General features: G+C 40.8%; 1 protein-coding gene across 1 annotated transcript in view; it reads left to right on the top strand.

Annotated features, from left to right (window-relative positions):
* si:dkey-178k16.1 (band 4.1-like protein 1) overlaps positions 1-17,420 on the top strand; it is a 148,756-nt gene extending 131,336 nt beyond the window's left edge. The window contains exons 17-24 of the mRNA XM_063014967.1: positions 811-861; positions 2,570-2,953; positions 3,323-3,568; positions 7,214-7,273; positions 11,873-11,965; positions 12,043-12,123; positions 15,423-15,539; positions 17,273-17,420. Coding sequence (XP_062871037.1) covers positions 811-861; positions 2,570-2,953; positions 3,323-3,568; positions 7,214-7,273; positions 11,873-11,965; positions 12,043-12,123; positions 15,423-15,539; positions 17,273-17,278 — 1,038 coding nt within the window. The 3' untranslated portion in view covers positions 17,279-17,420. The remainder of the gene's footprint in view (positions 1-810; positions 862-2,569; positions 2,954-3,322; positions 3,569-7,213; positions 7,274-11,872; positions 11,966-12,042; positions 12,124-15,422; positions 15,540-17,272) is intronic.
* Positions 17,421-17,545: the final 125 nt, after the last annotated feature.

Genomic DNA, 17,545 nt, shown 5'->3' with positions numbered 1-17,545 from the left:
TCTTGTGGGGTGTTCCTGGTCTGCAGTGGTCAGTATCTATCAAAAGTGGTCCAAGGAAGGAACAGAGGTAAACCGGCGACAGGGTCATGGGCGGCCAAGGCTCATTGATGCACGTGGGGAGCGAAGGCTGGCCCGTGTGGTCCGATCCAACAGACGAGCTACTGTAGTTCAAATTGCTCCAGAAGGTAATGCTGGTTCTGATAGGAAGGTGTCAGAATACACAGTGCATCACAGTTGTAGGGCTGTTCTGGCAGCAAAAGGAGGACCAACACAATATTAGGAAGGTGGTCATAATGTTATGCCTGATCGGTGTATGTATTGTATATATTTTAGTAGCTTGAGCTATTATTAATGCTTGCTCAAGAATTATGTAGAGATCTGGGATCTCAAGCTCTCAAGTTAATTTCAGACATGCTATTGACCTGGCTTGCATCAAATAGGCACAATTGGCTGTTGATAGGCCTGAAGTGGGAATGCCAAAGCTGCTGCAAATGCAACCTCTGCTGGCTGATTAAGGGGTGGATGATCACTGAGTAGCATATCATGGCTGTTAATACATGATACAGCTCTCTGAGCAGTCTTTGGCAGGTGAAAAGATCTCTACATGGTCAGGGTGGGGGTGGTGCAAGCGGCAGCTGAGTTACAGTAATGCTAATGTAAGGTCAAAAAGTTTTGGAAGTATAGTTGTGTCTAGTTGGTACGTGCTGTACTTACAATTAATAATTGATTAAGGGTCATTATAAAGCCCTTTTGCTTGAAACCTCAGTGCTCTAACTTTGCACTACTTCTCCTATTATTTCATCTGACCAGGACCCCCTTCCCACCCCAGCAATTCATGCGGAACCTCAGGAAGAAGTTCAGGTGCTTATTTATTTCCATTTTACCAGACATTTCCACTTGCTAAACGGTTCCTTCATGCATGCATATCTGGTTTCATAAACAGTATAAAATCATTTCACGCTCTCCAATGCTCCTACATAATCACATAAAAACATCTGTCCTATTGTGTTTTACAAATGCTGTGGGGTAGAGGACTGTTGTCTGTTGTTGTGGTGTTTTAACACATCTCATTCGTGATAAAAGCAGCATTTAGTGCTTTTCTCAAGCTGAGATTTTCTTCTAAAATCTTCTAAAGAGTTCAAACTAATTGCCAGCATACTGTATTCCTGTCTCAATCTTCCCTCAGAGACATGTACCACTTCTTAAAATCGTTCAAGAATTTCATCTTGTGAGTTTTAACCAACATCTGCATTCTCACTAGATATTTTCTGTAGTATTTTTTTGTTACCTATGATTATCTCAAACGATTTTGTACATGTACATTATCTACTCATGCTGTAAAATCCTTAGTTTTGTTTTTCCCCTAATGGTTATTGCCACCACCAACCAGGAGTTTGTTTCATCCAAGACCCAGAGTATTGGGCTATATACACCGATTAACCATAGCATTAAAACCACCTCCTTGTTTCTACACTGACTGTCCATTTTATAAGCTCCACTTACCATATAGAAGCACTTTGTAGTTCTACAATTACTGACTGTAGTCCATCTGTTTCTCTGCATGCTTTGTTAGCCCCCTTTCATCCTGTTCTTCAATGGTCAGGACTCTCACAGGACCACTACAGAGCAGGTATTATTTGGGTGGGGGGTCATTCTCAGCACTGCAGTGACACTGACATAGTGGTGGTGTGTTGTGCTGGTATGAGTGGATAAGACACAGTAATGCTGAGAAAAGTCCACCAACCAAAAACATCCAGCCAACAGCGCCCCATGGGAAGCTCCCTGTGACCACTGATGAAGATCTCAAAGATGACCAACTCAAACAGCAGCAATAGATGAGCGATCGTCTCTGACTTTACATCTACAAGGTGAACCAACTAGGTAGGAGTGTCTAATAGAGTGGACAGTGAGTGGACATGGTATTTAAAAACTCCAGCAGCGCTGCTGTGTCTGATCCACTCATACCAGCACAACACGCACTAACACACCACCACCATGACCTTGTCACTGCAGTGCTGAGAATCATCCACCACCTAAATAATACCTGCTCTGTCGTCCAGGGAGAGTCCTGACCATTGAAGAACAGCATGAAAAAGGGTTTACAAAGCATGCAGAGAAACAGATGGACTACAGTCAGTAACTGTAGAACTACAAAGTGCTTCTATATGGTAAGTGGAGCTGATAAAATAGACAGTGAGTGTAGAAACAAGGAGGTGGCTTTAATGTTATGGCTGATTGGTGTACACCAAGGTGGGGTGTTGCTTAGAGTTCTTAATTGGTGAAGGACGATCTGCATCATTTTCACCCAATGTAGAACATTGTCTTTGTTCTTTGGGACTCCTGGTCATGTATTTCTATGCCAAAAAATAAACCTGATGCTTTAACTCAGCACTAGAGAGTTTAAGAACTCCCGTTTCTGTTCAGCTAGACTAAAACTAATGCCAACTCAACCCTGGGGATTTTACTGCACACCATTTACAACATTGGTAGCTCTTACATCTATCACCAATGTACTCTATAATCATTTTCTTGTAATAAGTACTTAAGTATTTATCCTTTCTTTTTTTAGAAAGAGCCTTGGGAACGACGTCTGGGATCAGTGTCTGAAGATGATCCAGACCCAGAATCAATGTATCTCAAAGAAACTCACTTAGGAATTGAACGGAAATGCTCCAGCATCACCGTCAGCTCCACTTCCAGTTTGGAAGCTGAGGTGGACTTCACCGTCCTCATGGACCTTCAGACCGGGATGGAGGAGTTCTCCAGAGGTATGGTGGAACTTGGAGAAAAGGATTTCTCGCCAGAACTTACAGACCGGCCGGCTCATCCAGCCTTCATGCTAGGATCTGAGCCATTCATCCTTTCAGAGCAGAAACCTGTAGAAGTATTAAGGCCTTTTGAGGAATCAAAGCCCATCGTAGAGAAGAAGTCTGTGGATCAGCGTAAACCTGAGGTAGATAGTCCTCTTTTTTCTATGGTAGGAACTGTATCACCCCTTGACAATAGAGAACTGCATCACTGTGTATGATCATTTTATTATTATTTTTTTTGTCTTACATTCTACAGGGCATCAAAACAAAGTTTACATGGAAATTTCAGTTCATGCTCATTCTGTTCCATATGGTGCTGCATTCCATAATCTGTTCAGGTTTGCTTGCTATAATTTCAGACTTATGTTATTTTTCACAGCTTCTAATTGTTTTGATTCGAACCATGACTTGTTTTACACCAATTAATTGTTTTAACTGACGCCGACTTTCAAATTTAAATAATTTAATGCCTTATGACTTGACCTTTGCCATTATCTCTTTCCCTGTTTAAGCCATTTGTGCCAAAAAAAGCTCCACGGTCTGTAAAAGCTGCTCAGGCTTTGAAAAAGGAATCTGCAGAGCTAGCCAGTATTCATTCAGGAAAGCAAGATGGATCGGATGCAGCATCCTTACCTCCTTATAGCAGAGAGAGCAGTGAAATCCTTGCCTCTCAGGCTTTGCGGAAAACTGAAGTCAAGATTGAGACACAACCAAATGGGTCAGAGGTCACCACAACCATTATGGAGATAGAAAACCAGGTACAGGCATTTTTGTCTATAAGTAGGGCCCTACTCAATTCATGGGAAAATGTGTTTTACAGATTTACAGAACCGACTGCTTGTGTAACCGAGCATCTTTAGAGCTTGCTGAGCTTATAAAGTAAGAAATCAACTGCACATACACTGACCAGACATAACATTATGATCACAGGTGATAGGTGAAGTGAATAACACTGATTATCTCTTCATCACGGCACATGTTAGTGGGTGGGATATATTAGGCAGCAAGTGAACATTTTATCCTCAAAGTTGATGTGTTAGAAGCAGGAAAAATGGGCAAGCGTAAGGATTTGAACAAATTTGATAAAAGACAAATTGTGTTGGCTAGATGCCTGGGTCAAAGCATCTCCAAAACTGCAGCTCCTGAGGAGTGTTCACAGTCTGCTGTTGTCAGTATCTATCAAAAGTGGTTCAGGGAAGGAACAGTGGTAACCGGAGACAGGGTCATGGGCGGCCAAGGCTCATTGATGCAAAAATGGTACAGGAATGGTTTGAGGAGCACAACAACAAGTTTGAGGTGTTGATTTGACCTCCAAATTCTCCAGATCTCAATCTAATCGAGCATATGTGGGATGTGCTGGACAAGCAAGTCTGATCCATGGAGGCCCCACCTCACAACTTACAGGAGTTAAAGGATCTGCTGCTAACATCTTGGTGGCAGATACCACAGCACACCTTCAGGGCTCTAGTTGAGTCCATGCCTCGATGGGTCAGGGTTGTTTTGGCAGCAAAAGGGGGACCAAGACAATATTAGGAAGGTGGTCATAATGTTATGCCTGATCGATGTAGACTTACTATCTGGAGCATAATACTTTACTGACTTGTTCTTTTGAACAAGCGCATGATCGTGTGTGTAAAGAAGCACACTTTTCCATAGATTATGGAATCCCCAAAGGGACAAGATTCACTCAATATGTGAACACAAAAATCAAACATTGTCAGCACACTACCACAGAAAAGCCTGTTACACTAACTTAATTGCTGTATGACTGCTAGGACTCATATTGTGGCTCATATTTTATATGCTATGCAATTGAAAAATGTTGAATCGCTAAACACAACCCTTAAATTGTAAATTTCAGAGCAAACTGCAAATATTACATGGGAAACGGCTTATCTTAAGCCCAGTGACTCGATTTTCACGGCTGTGAATTAGGTACAATATTACATAGCGTTACATACAGTGATGGCATAGTTACCTGGAAAAAGTAATCTGATTACTGATTACTCCTTTAAAAAGTAACTTAGTTACTTTATGGATTACTTGATTTTAAAAGTAACTAAGTTAGATTACAAGTTACTTTATTAGTTATATAATGCGGAATATTTCAAAGATATTCCTTTGCAATACTTTGAATCCCAGAACATGCTAGTGTGAATGCATGGAAAACAAATTTTAATTTTCTTTCAAGAATATGATACAGACTGACCAACACTATTACGCTAAATCAGCATTGAAAATTGACTTTACTTTTAATAGCCTTCTACAATGCTGGAGCTTCTTAAAACGGAAGATTTTCTTTTAAATAGAAGTGTTATTTACCTGCTATTAAATTGTTTTCCAACAAAATCCGCCCAATTTGGCGGATAATCGCCCAATCTGGCAACACTGGAATGCGCAGAGAAGCTGGCGCTTTTACTCGTAGCGGGCCACGAATACTACTAAATAGTACTACTTCTGTAATTGTGTTGGTGGTTGACATTTATGTTGAGTGTATTACTGCACTGTTTTGGTGAAGAACTACTCATCTGAGGTGCGCTGCTCCTGCGTGCAGAAATGCAAAAAAATTGCCGGCAAAGCGGTGGTGGGGGGGCCAGAGGGGTGGCCGAAGATTACTTTATGGTGGCCATGGTAACCACTGGCCACCCCCTGGCTCCCCCCCTGCCAAGAAGAAAGCAAAAATATATTTTCACTAAGGAAAATGACAAAAATAGTAACGCACAGTAACTTGGATAAGTAACTTTAATCTGATTACTGCATTGGAAATAGTAACGTGTTAGATTACTCGTTACTGAAAAATTTGGTCAGATTAGAGTAACGCGTTACTAAGTAACGCGTTACAGACCATCAGTGGTTACATATAATGTCTAATTTTTACATTGCAATTGATGTCATCATATTAATATAGTGTATTATTTTGTGGATTAATAATGATTTACATTTTGAATGTATGAGAGTTGTGACAGTTTGTTGTGAAGACAACATTTTATGATTTTTTTTCCCATTAAAACCAAACCATATCAACACAAAAGATTGGAGACCTTGATAAATGAAATCTGTCTTTCTATTGCCATGTTTCATCTAGGGAGTTCCGATACCGATCCGATACATATACTTTGCATATCGGCCGATACCCGATACCGATCCGATACCATTGTTGAATTAATAAAACGTATACTTTATCATGTGGGAAAGACTTAAGGCATCAGGATCGACTTAAACATTACTAAGTTTGCAAAACAAAATATAATTAACACAGATATAAATGTACTGAACTGCTATTTATTTGTCAATAAAATAATAAACAGGCATCTTAATATTTCAGTGTTATTTTCACTCAACGAGTGAGCATCCGATGCTGCCTTGGTGACCAAAGCAATCCCAGCATTCATTGCGGGTCGGATGCGCTTTTCTTACAGAAAAATAAACATGACTTGACGGGGCAGAGAAATGAATGGAGTTATTATCAAACGTAAATAAAATATTACTGATTTTTAACTTGTATAAACTTGTACCGAGTGTTTTTATTTGCAAGTTCGAGCTTGTCAGGAAATGTAACGGTTTTTGGTACATGAAGGGAAATGTTATATTGACGTTAGCGTTAGCGCTGTGCTACCTCAGTTCATTGGTTTTAATGGCAAGATGCTAAATCCTAAACCCGATGGAATCGCTATGTAACGCGTTTGAATAACCTGATTTATGAGTTGATGACTTATTAAAATCCTCTCTACTGAGGCAGCCGCTTATGTAGACAGCAAGGCAGCTCCTTAGGTTTTCGAACACACCCATAATGTAGCTGCTGACAATGAGAAAAACAGTAGTAGCTTAAATAACTTTTTCAAATAAACTTATCCGTAAATATTTAGCGCAAACAGTAATTCAAAATAAAATATAGCAGCTAAACCTGAGTAATAAACATGTTGCCATCGAACTTGTTGGCATAGCAAGCAAGTGAAATACCTCCATGCAGCTGACTCTTTGGCTCGCTCCATGTTGCGGTTTTTGTTTGTGTTATACGCCATACGTCAGCAGCACGTCCTGTATGGGCTTAGCACGCATCGCAAACTAATTAAAGTTAACGTATATCGGCCCCATGGATCGGTTTAATTATCCGATATCCGATCCATCTCATTTTGGTAATATCGGGACCGATATCCGATCTTAATATCGGATCGGTGCATCCCTAGTTTCATCAGTTCTATTAAATTGAAATTGTATGCTCAGCAGATGTATTGGCACCCTATCCAAGGTATTCCAGACTTTGCCCAGTGTTTCTCAGGGGAAGATTTTACAAATGTCCATACTTTTCTGAAAATTAGCTTGTAATATATTAGATGTTAATTTGCTTAAGGTACTTTCAGCAGACACAAGTTTAGCTATTCTAATATTTTCTGCTGTTATAGGGTCATGGTATGAGTGGTTTACATGAAGCTGCTTTCACGATGACAGAAAGGATCTCTCCTGTAAGTATGCCTTAGCATAACATGGTTCAAACCAATGTCATTGATCATTTATGGTAACATGTACACATATGTATTTATTATGTATGTACAACCACAAATCAGAAAAAGTTGGGACAGCATGGAAAATGGAGTTTCTTACATTTACTTTGACTTTTATTTGGTTGCAGACAGGATGAACCTGAGATATTTCATGTTTTATCTGCTCAACTTCATTTCATTTATTAATAAACATCCATTCCTGCATTTCAGGCCTGCATCACATTCCAAAAAAAGTTGGGACAGGGGCAATTTAGGGCCAGTAATGAGGTGCAAAGATGATCAGAGGATCTCCAGTTTGTCAACAAATGTGTGAGAAAATGATTGAAACGTTTAAAAACAATGTACCTCAAAGAAAGATTGGAAGGGATTAGCATATTTCTCCCTCTACAGTGCATATCATCATCAAACGATTCAAGGAATCGGGAGGAATTTTAGTGCGTAAAGGCCAAGAGTGCAAGCTTAAGCTGAACGCCTGTGATTTTCAATCCCTCAGAAGCCTTATGTTAACCATGTTTAGAAGCGGCGGTATCCTCTGTGCCAAAACATCTTTTAAGTGTGGTGAAAAGGAATGGCAACATTACAAAGTGGTAAATGCTTTACTGTCCCAACTTTTTTGAAATGTTTTGCAGGCCTGAAATGCAGGAATAAATGAAATGAAGTTGAGCAGATAAAACATGAAATATCTCAGGTTCATCCTGTCTGCAATCAAACAAAAGTCAAAGTAAATGTAAAAAAACTCAGTTTTTTTGTCATTTGCCTTTTCCATGCTGTCCCAACTATTTCTGATTTGGGGTTGTAATAATATGAGCTTTAGACGGAGAAATATGCAAACCCCTTCCAAACTTTAAGGTACATTGTTTTTAAATATGTAAATAAATTTCCCACTCATTTGTTGACAAACTGGAGATCATCTGCCCATCTTTGCTCCTCAAAAGACTCAGCCATTCATGAATACTGCTTTTGTCCCAAATCATGATTACAATCACCTGTTGACATCAACTGTTTAAAATCAGATAATTTCTCCTGTTCCAATTTTTTTTGGAATGTGTTGCAGGCCTGAAATGCATTGGCTGGAGATATGGTCTGAAACGTATATCGGCCCCATGGATCGGTTTAATTATCCGATATCCGATCCATCTCATTTTGGTAATATCGGGACCGATATCCGATCTTAATATCGGATCGGTGCATCCCTAGTTTCATCAGTTCTATTAAATTGAAATTGTATGCTCAGCAGATGTATTGGCACCCTATCCAAGGTATTCCAGACTTTGCCCAGTGTTTCTCAGGGGAAGATTTTACAAATGTCCATACTTTTCTGAAAATTAGCTTGTAATATATTAGATGTTAATTTGCTTAAGGTACTTTCAGCAGACACAAGTTTAGCTATTCTAATATTTTCTGCTGTTATAGGGTCATGGTATGAGTGGTTTACATGAAGCTGCTTTCACGATGACAGAAAGGATCTCTCCTGTAAGTATGCCTTAGCATAACATGGTTCAAACCAATGTCATTGATCATTTATGGTAACATGTACACATATGTATTTATTATGTATGTACAACCCCAAATCAGAAAAAGTTGGGACAGCATGGAAAATGGAGTTTCTTACATTTACTTTGACTTTTATTTGATTGCAGACAGGATGAACCTGAGATATTTCATGTTTTATCTGCTCAACTTCATTTCATTTATTAATAAACATCCATTCCTGCATTTCAGGCCTGCATCACATTCCAAAAAAAGTTGGGACAGGGGCAATTTAGGGCCAGTAATGAGGTGCAAAGATGATCAGAGGATCTCCAGTTTGTCAACAAATGTGTGAGAAAATGATTGAAATGTTTAAAAACAATGTACCTCAAAGAAAGATTGGAAGGGATTTGCATATTTCTCCCTCTACAGTGCATATCATCATCAAACGATTCAAGGAATCGGGAGGAATTTTAGTGCGTAAAGGCCAAGAGTGCAAGCTTAAGCTGAACGCCTGTGATTTTCAATCCCTCAGAAGCCTTATGTTAACCATGTTTAGAAGCGGCGGTATCCTCTGTGCCAAAACATCTTTTAAGTGTGGTGAAAAGGAATGGCAACATTACAAAGTGGTAAATGCTTTACTGTCCCAACTTTTTTGAAATTTTTTGCAGGCCTGAAATGCAGGAATAAATGAAATGAAGTTGAGCAGATAAAACATGAAATATCTCAGGTTCATCCTGTCTGCAATCAAACAAAAGTCAAAGTAAATGTAAAAAAACTCAGTTTTTTTGTCATTTGCCTTTTCCATGCTGTCCCAACTATTTCTGATTTGGGGTTGTAATAATATGAGCTTTAGATGGAGAAATATGCAAACCCCTTCCAAACTTTAAGGTACATTGTTTTTAAATATGTAAATAAATTTCCCACTCATTTGTTGACAAACTGGAGATCATCTGCCCATCTTTGCTCCTCAAAAGACTCAGCCATTCATGAATACTGCTTTTGTCCCAAATCATGATTACAATCACCTGTTGACATCAACTGTTTAAAATCAGATAATTTCTCCCGTTCCAATTTTTTTTTGGAATGTGTTGCAGGCCTGAAATGCAGGAATGGAGGTATAGTAACAAATGAAATTAAGTTGACCAGACAAAACATGAAATATCTTGGGTTCAAACTGTCTGCAATGAAAAAAAAGAAACACTTCAATTTTTCAATTTACATTTTATATAGTGTCCCAACTTTTTCTGTTGTACGGTTTTAACTTAATATACCTGCATTCAGAAAGTACTGTTATTATCATTCAACAATTCTGCTTGGCAATAATGTTATAGTTTCTATTGGGAAAAACAACTAGAAGACTGTATGCAGTTTGTATGAGACCGGGTTAATCCATCTAAGAATTTTGATAGGTGCCACATATCAAAAGATGACATGCCTATGAGGGAGTGTCAGTGTTGGGACATACTCTGGTGGGATTGATTGAGTCCAGACATTGAAGTGTTTGCCTGAGGTTGTGATTTATTTTCCCTGTTTGCTTGTTTGATAGGGGGTGGAACACAGACAAAAGGCTGACAGAGGCCCCTAGGAGCTGGCAAAAGGCTTTTCAAAACTGGCTCATGAACTGTGGTCCCCAGTCCGACACTAGATCTCTGGGCAAGTCATAGACTTGGACCAGCTTTTTTGGATGAGTTTGGTAGTCCGCTTGGTTGAAGGGAGTTTGGGCAGTCCTGATTGCCTTCACAAGGTCCCATCACAATTCATGGTTTCTGTATGATGAGCTTGCAGGGATGATGAGGGCATTGGAGGTTCACACTGGTGGGAGAGGGAGTCTTTGTGCTTCTCTAGGACAAAAACAAATTGGCCAAAGAAAAAACCCACCCAGCCTGGCGCTAAATGTATGCCAAGTTCTTGTGTTCAGTCCTGACCGGGAACTGATGTTTAGCCCTTTCCAACCCATGCCTCCACTTCTGAAGGGAAAGCTTAACAGCGAGCAGTTCCTTATTGCCAACACATAATTCCTCTCATTGGGGTCAACTGATAAACTAATACACTTACACTGGTGCCATCTCTACCACAGGTAAATGATGCATAAGTGCCCAGCCATATACATGGTCTTAGAGCAATCTTGCAGAAAAGTAGTCCCATATTATGATTATCCCACTTTTAAATTCAATGTTTAATGTTTCTGGAATAATACACAGACCAGACATAACATTATAACCACTGACAGGTTAAGTGAATAACACTGATTATCTCATCACGGCACCTGTTAGTGGGTGGAATATATATTAGGCAGCAAGTGAACATTTTATCCTCAAAGTTGATGTGTTAGAAGCAGGAAAAATGGGCAAGCATAAGGATTTGAGCTAGATGGCTAGACAACTGGGTCAGAGCATCTCCAAATCTGCAGCTATTGTGGGGTGTTCCCGGTCTGCAGTGGTCAGTATCTATTAAAAGTGGTCCAAGGAAGGAACAGTGTGAAACCGGCGACAGGGTCATGGGCGGCCAAGGCTCATAGATGCACGTGGGGAGCGAAGTCTGGCCTCTAACAAACGAGCTACTGTAGCTCATCATTAATGCTGGTTCTGATAGAAAGGTGTCAGAACACACAGTGCATCGCATTTTGTTGCGTATGGGGCTACATAGCCATAGACCAGTTAGGGTAGCCATGCTGACCCCTGTCCACTAGCAAAAGCGCCAACAATGTGCAAGTGAGCATCGGAACTGGACCACAGAGCAATGGAAGAGGGTGGCCTGGTCTAATGAATCATGTTTTCTTTTACATCCCGTGGATGGGCGGGTCATTGTGCGTCGCTTACATGTCAGATCAATGGAGGCCCCACCTCGCAACTTACAGGAGTTAAAGGTTCTGGTGCTAACATCTTGGTGCCAGATACCACAGCACACCTTCAGGGGTCTAGTGGAGTCCATGCCTCAATCGGTCAGGGCTGTTTTGGCAGCAAAAGGGGGACCAACACAATAGTAGGAAGGTGGTCATAATGTTATGCCTCATCAGTGTATATGCAACATGTTACTTACAAAACAGTGTTGCATTACGTGAATGTTTCTCTTGCGTAAATTTGCCAGGTGAGCTTTGCCTCTTTAGGAAGAGAGGGTTCTGGGTCTCCTCTCATTGTAACAGAGAATGTGACATCAGCCACCACCACACATGTCACCAAAGTAGGTGCACTACTATAAATGTTCTAATATTTTAGCAAGTATCATTACTATCATTACTAATTAGCATTCCTTTATAGACAGTAAAAGGTGGATACTCAGAGACACGCATTGAGAAGAGGATTATCATTACTGGAGATGATGATGTTGACCAGGATCAAGTAAGTAATAGCAAACTGGTGAAGCATTCTATACAAATGTATGTAGACATTGCCACAATACTCTTTAGTGTGTCTTATTTAAGTGGGCCACAGGTGCCTAGAAGGTGCAGTGGGATATTCCACTAGCACACCAGTGCCAAGATTCTGAACGCCCTGGTTGAATCTCGGCTCTGCTACCGGTCAGCTGGGCACCATCTAGCAGGCACAACTGGCCATAGAGTCTGCTGGGTCGGGAAGAGACCGGACTATGTGGGTGGGGTCTTTAAATGCTGTGCAAGGACCCTGGTTTGCAGACTGAGGCACCTGTGCAGAAGTGGATGAGCCTTAAGTGCGAATCTACCGAGGCATGGGCGTAAAAGAAGGGGTTGAGGGAGTGCGAGAACAGGCAAATATACACCCTTCTCGGACACAATTGGAGTGCTGAAGTGTGTAAGATTGAAAGATTTAACATGGCACTGATGGGGTCACATGTTCCAACCAAACCTTCACTTTTCTAAGCTGCCTGAGTGAAATCCTGGGAAGAAACAACCCAAGGCGGCAGCCCCGAGGGAAACTAGCTGGCATCAGAAACAGGCTTAGGGCTCCCTGCCAAGCATCCTTATAGCCAAAAAACAGTCTCTACAGAACAAATTGGATGGCCTTAGGGCCAGGGTGTAGTTCCAGGGGGGACATTTGGGTCAACAACCTCCTCTGCTTTACCAAAACGTGGCTGGTTATCTTTCTAGTCTCAAAGAAATGCAAGCCCTCATGCCTTAATGTCGACACTGTTGTGGCCTGATCTTTGACAGAAATAGCCTACCTGAAGGATATTAAACCTTTGGAGAACTGGTGCCAAAAAAAATGATCTCCTCTTAAATGTCAACCTCCCCCACAATCAATGGTGCCCAAGTGGAGTGAGTAAACAAGTTTCAGTACTTTAGTTTAGTAAGCCTGATGGTGTCTTTACCACCTGAAGCACTTGAGTGACTTCAGACTGCCCTCGAGGGCACTAAAGAACTTTTACACCTCCATCATAAATAAAGGAACATCACAGCCTGGTTTGAGAACAGCACCAAGCAGGAAAGGCAGGCTCTCCAGAGGGTGGTGTGATCAGCCGAGCACAACATCCATGTGGAGCTTCCTGATCTGCAGTCCATCTACAGCAAGCAGTGCTGGACCAAAGCCAGAAAGATGGGGAAAGATCTTAGCCATTATGAAAATGTCTTTGCTCCCTGAAGGCAAACACAGAGACTTAGCAGAAGCTCCTTTCTGCAGGAAATCAATCCTTTGGCACCAGTGAAGAAAATATGTCTTTATCTAACAACCCTGTGTAATGGTTTGCTCTTGATGTGCCTGAAGAAAAGTTCACATCATCTGTACAAAAGAAAAACCACAGTTTTAACATAAGAATTAATAGTTACATTAACATAGAGCACACCATTGATTTTCTGGTAAACTTTTCTACCAGTTTGATGTGTCCACTTTTAAAACACTGTGTATATCTCAATACTACAATATATGCTGATCAGCTATAACGTTAAAACCACCTCCTTGTTTCCACACACACCACCCATGTTATCAGCTCCACTTACCATATAGAAGCACTTTGTAGTTCTACAATTACTGACTGTAGTCCATCTGTTTCTCTGCATGCTTTGTTAGCCCCATTTCATGCTGTTCTTCAATGGTCAGGACTCTCCCAGGACCACCACAGAGCAGGTATTATTTGGGTGGTGGATCATTCTCAGCACTGCAGTGACACTGACATGGTGGTGGTGTGTTAGTGTGTGTTGTGCTGGTATGAGTGGATAAGACAGCGATGCTGATGGAGTTTTTAAACAGCTCACTGTCACTGCTGGACTGAGAATAGTCCACCAACCTAAAAAATATCCAGCCAACAGCGTCTTGTGGGCAGCGTCCTGTGACCACTGATCTGACTTTACATCTACAAGGTGGACCAACTAGGTAGGAGTGTCTAATAGAGTGGACAGTGAGTGGACATGGTATTAAAAAACTTCAGCAGCGCTGCTGTGTCCGATGCATTCACACCAGCACAACACACACTAACACACCACCACCATGTCATTGTCACTGCAGTGCTGAGAATGATCCACCACCTAAATAATACCTGCTTTGTGGTGGTCCTTTGGAAGGACATGATCATTGAAGAATAGGGTGAAATCAGGCTAAAAAGTATGTAGAAAAACAGATGGACTACAGTCAGTAATTGTAGAACTACAAAGTGCTTCTGTACGGTAAGTGGGGCTGATAACATGGACAGTGAGTCTAGAAACAAGAAGGTGGTTTTAATGTTATGGTTGATCAGTGTATGATGGCATAGCAGAGGAGTGTGTCCTTTTTAACGCTGTGGCAATAGGTAAAATATTCCTGTTTTGGCATGACATCTTCAATGTCCTTGACAGAGTTTGTCATGCAATAACATGACTGACCAGCAAATAACACTAATTTCAAACCAGTGAAATATTCTTTCTAAATATGTCATAGAAAAATAAAGTCAGATAATAAAAGAAAACAAAGATTACAGTTGACTGGATTGGAGAGTTTTTTGGCACGATCGTGGGTTCTTACAGCAGTGTATGAACTGAAGAACAAGGAATAGAACTGTGGGCCTTACTTAATACTGCTCTAGTCACATCACATTAAGTGTTGGACTTTGGAACCTCCATTCTGTGCTAACTGTGTTTTCCTATTTGCTTACAACATTTTACAACAGCTTAACGACAGACATGTTGCTTATCTCTGTGCTTTAGACTCCCAGCCACACCTCAGGCAACAATATATTAATATATTATAGGGGCCTGTGGTAGCCTAGTGGGTAGGGCTTTGGGCTATCAACCGGAAGATTGGCGGTTCAAATCCAGGCTCTGCTATGTAGCCACTGTTGGGTCCTTGAGCAAGGCCCTTAACCCTGTCTGCTCCAGGGGCGCCGTAAGTTGGCTGACCCTGCGCTCTGACCCCAGCTTCCAACACCAGCTGGGATATGCGAAGAAAGAATTTCATTGTACTGTACACCTGTATATGTATATATGACAAATAAAGGATATCTTTCTTTCTTTCAATGTAAGGATTTAACAACTATATGGAATTAATGCACAAGCAGCATAATACGAATATTCAGGTTATATTAAGCATAAATTCAAATTTTTCCATAACAAGTATTAAGTGTGAGGATTGACTAGCCAAAATAATCTATTATCTTCTATTAGCTGAATAGAAGCTAATTTTTGCAGTCATGTTAAAATCATTATAGTGGAATGTCTTGTTTGTATTTTCCCTAAATTGAGTTTGTTGTTTTACAGGCACTCGCTATGGCAATACAAGAAGCCAAGCAGCAGCATCCTGACATGTTGGTAACCAAGGCTGTAGTTGTTAGGGAAACAGAATCTTCCACACAAGATCCACACGAGCAATTCAAGGTATTCTTCATTAGCATCCCTAAGTGCATAAATAGAATTGTGTGCAGATTAATCAGTTACACAGGTTGTGTGTTGACGCTGTCAGACTGGCTGTAGTTTTAAGGCAAGAATTATTATAGTACAGTACATTTTAGTCATTTATTAATCCATTTAATGTACATTAGCAATTTCCGTCAAAGCTAAATAATAATTATCAGGGATATAGTCATCGTTAACTCGCAAAGCTAAGATTTGCTTTACCTGAGGAATGGAATAGGTTGAATATATTGCTTCTGTACATTCGCACCCTCTGCAGTCTGGTCAAGGTGAGTAATGAGCTTGAGTTAAGTAAATGAGCTTGAGTGCTTAGCGTGTCTTTTCGAAAGTAGTGCAAATCAGATACTGGGCACATGTCAGAGGGGGCAAGTGATAGACTCTGCCCTTATTTGCCAGTGCAGGGAAAGTGGTACTAGTGGCAAGAATCCAATGGAGGGGTGAATGGAGAATGCTAGATTAACTGTTTATTTAAGCTTCTGGTGGTTGAAATAGTTTCTTTCCAATTTAGACATGGGCAATTCCTTTAGATTTTCTCCCCTACCACATGAACGTTACCAGTTGAAGTGGAGATGCAACCACATGCTTCCAATGACATGTGAATATACACTGATCAGCCATAACATTAAAACCATCTCCTTGTTTCTACACACATTGTCCATTTTATCGTCTTCACTTACCATTTGGGAGCACTTTGTAGTTCTACAATTACCGACTGTAGTCCATCTGTTTCTCTGCATGCTTTGTTAGCCCCCTTTCACCCTGTTCTTAAATGGTCAGGACCCCCACAGGACCACTACAGAGCAGGTATTATTTAGGGGGTGAGTCATTCTCAGCACTGCAGTGACACTGACATGGTGGTGGTGTGTTAGTGTGTGTTGTGCTGGTATGAGTGGATAAGACACATCAGTGCTGATGGAGTTTTTAAACACCTCACTGTCCTTTCTGGACTGAGAATAGTCCACCAACCAAAAATATCCAGCCAACAGCGCCCCGTGGGCAGCGTCTTGTGACCAAAAGATGACCAACTCAAACAGCAGCAATAGATGAGCGATTGTCTCTGACTTTACATCTACAAGGTGGACCAACTAGGTAGGGTGTCTAATAGAGTGGACAGTGAGTGGACACTATTTAAAAACTCCAGCAGCGCTGCTGTGTCTGATCCACTCATACCAGCACAACACACTAACACACCACCACCATGTCATTGTCACTGCAGTGCTGAGAATGATCCACCACCTAAATAATACCTACTCTGTAGTGGTCCTGTGGTGGTCCTGACCATTGATGAACAGGGTGAAAGCAGGCTAAATAGGTATGTAGAGAAACAGATGGACTACAGTCAGTAATTATAGCACTAAAAAGTGCTCCTATATGGTAAGTGGAGCTGATTAAATGGACAGTGAGTGTAGAAACAAGGAGGTGGTTTAAATGTTATTGCTGATTAGTGTAGGCACCTCCTCTTTACAAGTTGTAGCTTTACTGTCATTGGACGTAAACTCCCCACTGTACAAGTGCACATTCAAGATTCTTTAGCATTCTTTAGCACCCCTGTAACATGTGAATCATAAATTGTTTTAGTTTTATGACAACCTTTCTTGGCTACAATTGCGATTAGTGTTGCAGCTCTTGAAGCTGGTGGTTTTATACTTGTGTATTTGATTAAAGCTGATGTTCATTTGTTACTGTTTATTTTTCAGTCCTGATCTCTTTGGCTGGCAGAACTGTACAGGAGAAGCCCTGTATATTTCCTCACCATCCACAAATGTGGATGTAAACAGGTGTACATACTCTCCGTCAGACTTCAGAAGACACCAATGCATCCATCCATCCATCCATACGCTTTTATCTGGGACTTCTTTCTCAAAGTACTCAGCATCACATTTTGCTTCAGGAAATACAGACTTTTAATCCAATGAACATTGGAACATTGGATTGACCATCTTCTCCATCAGCCCAAATTATGCATCGTG

This window comes from Trichomycterus rosablanca, chromosome 19, assembly GCF_030014385.1.
Source record: "Trichomycterus rosablanca isolate fTriRos1 chromosome 19, fTriRos1.hap1, whole genome shotgun sequence".
Lineage (NCBI taxonomy): Eukaryota > Metazoa > Chordata > Actinopteri > Siluriformes > Trichomycteridae > Trichomycterus > Trichomycterus rosablanca.
This window is presented reverse-complemented; position numbering and strand designations above follow the sequence as displayed.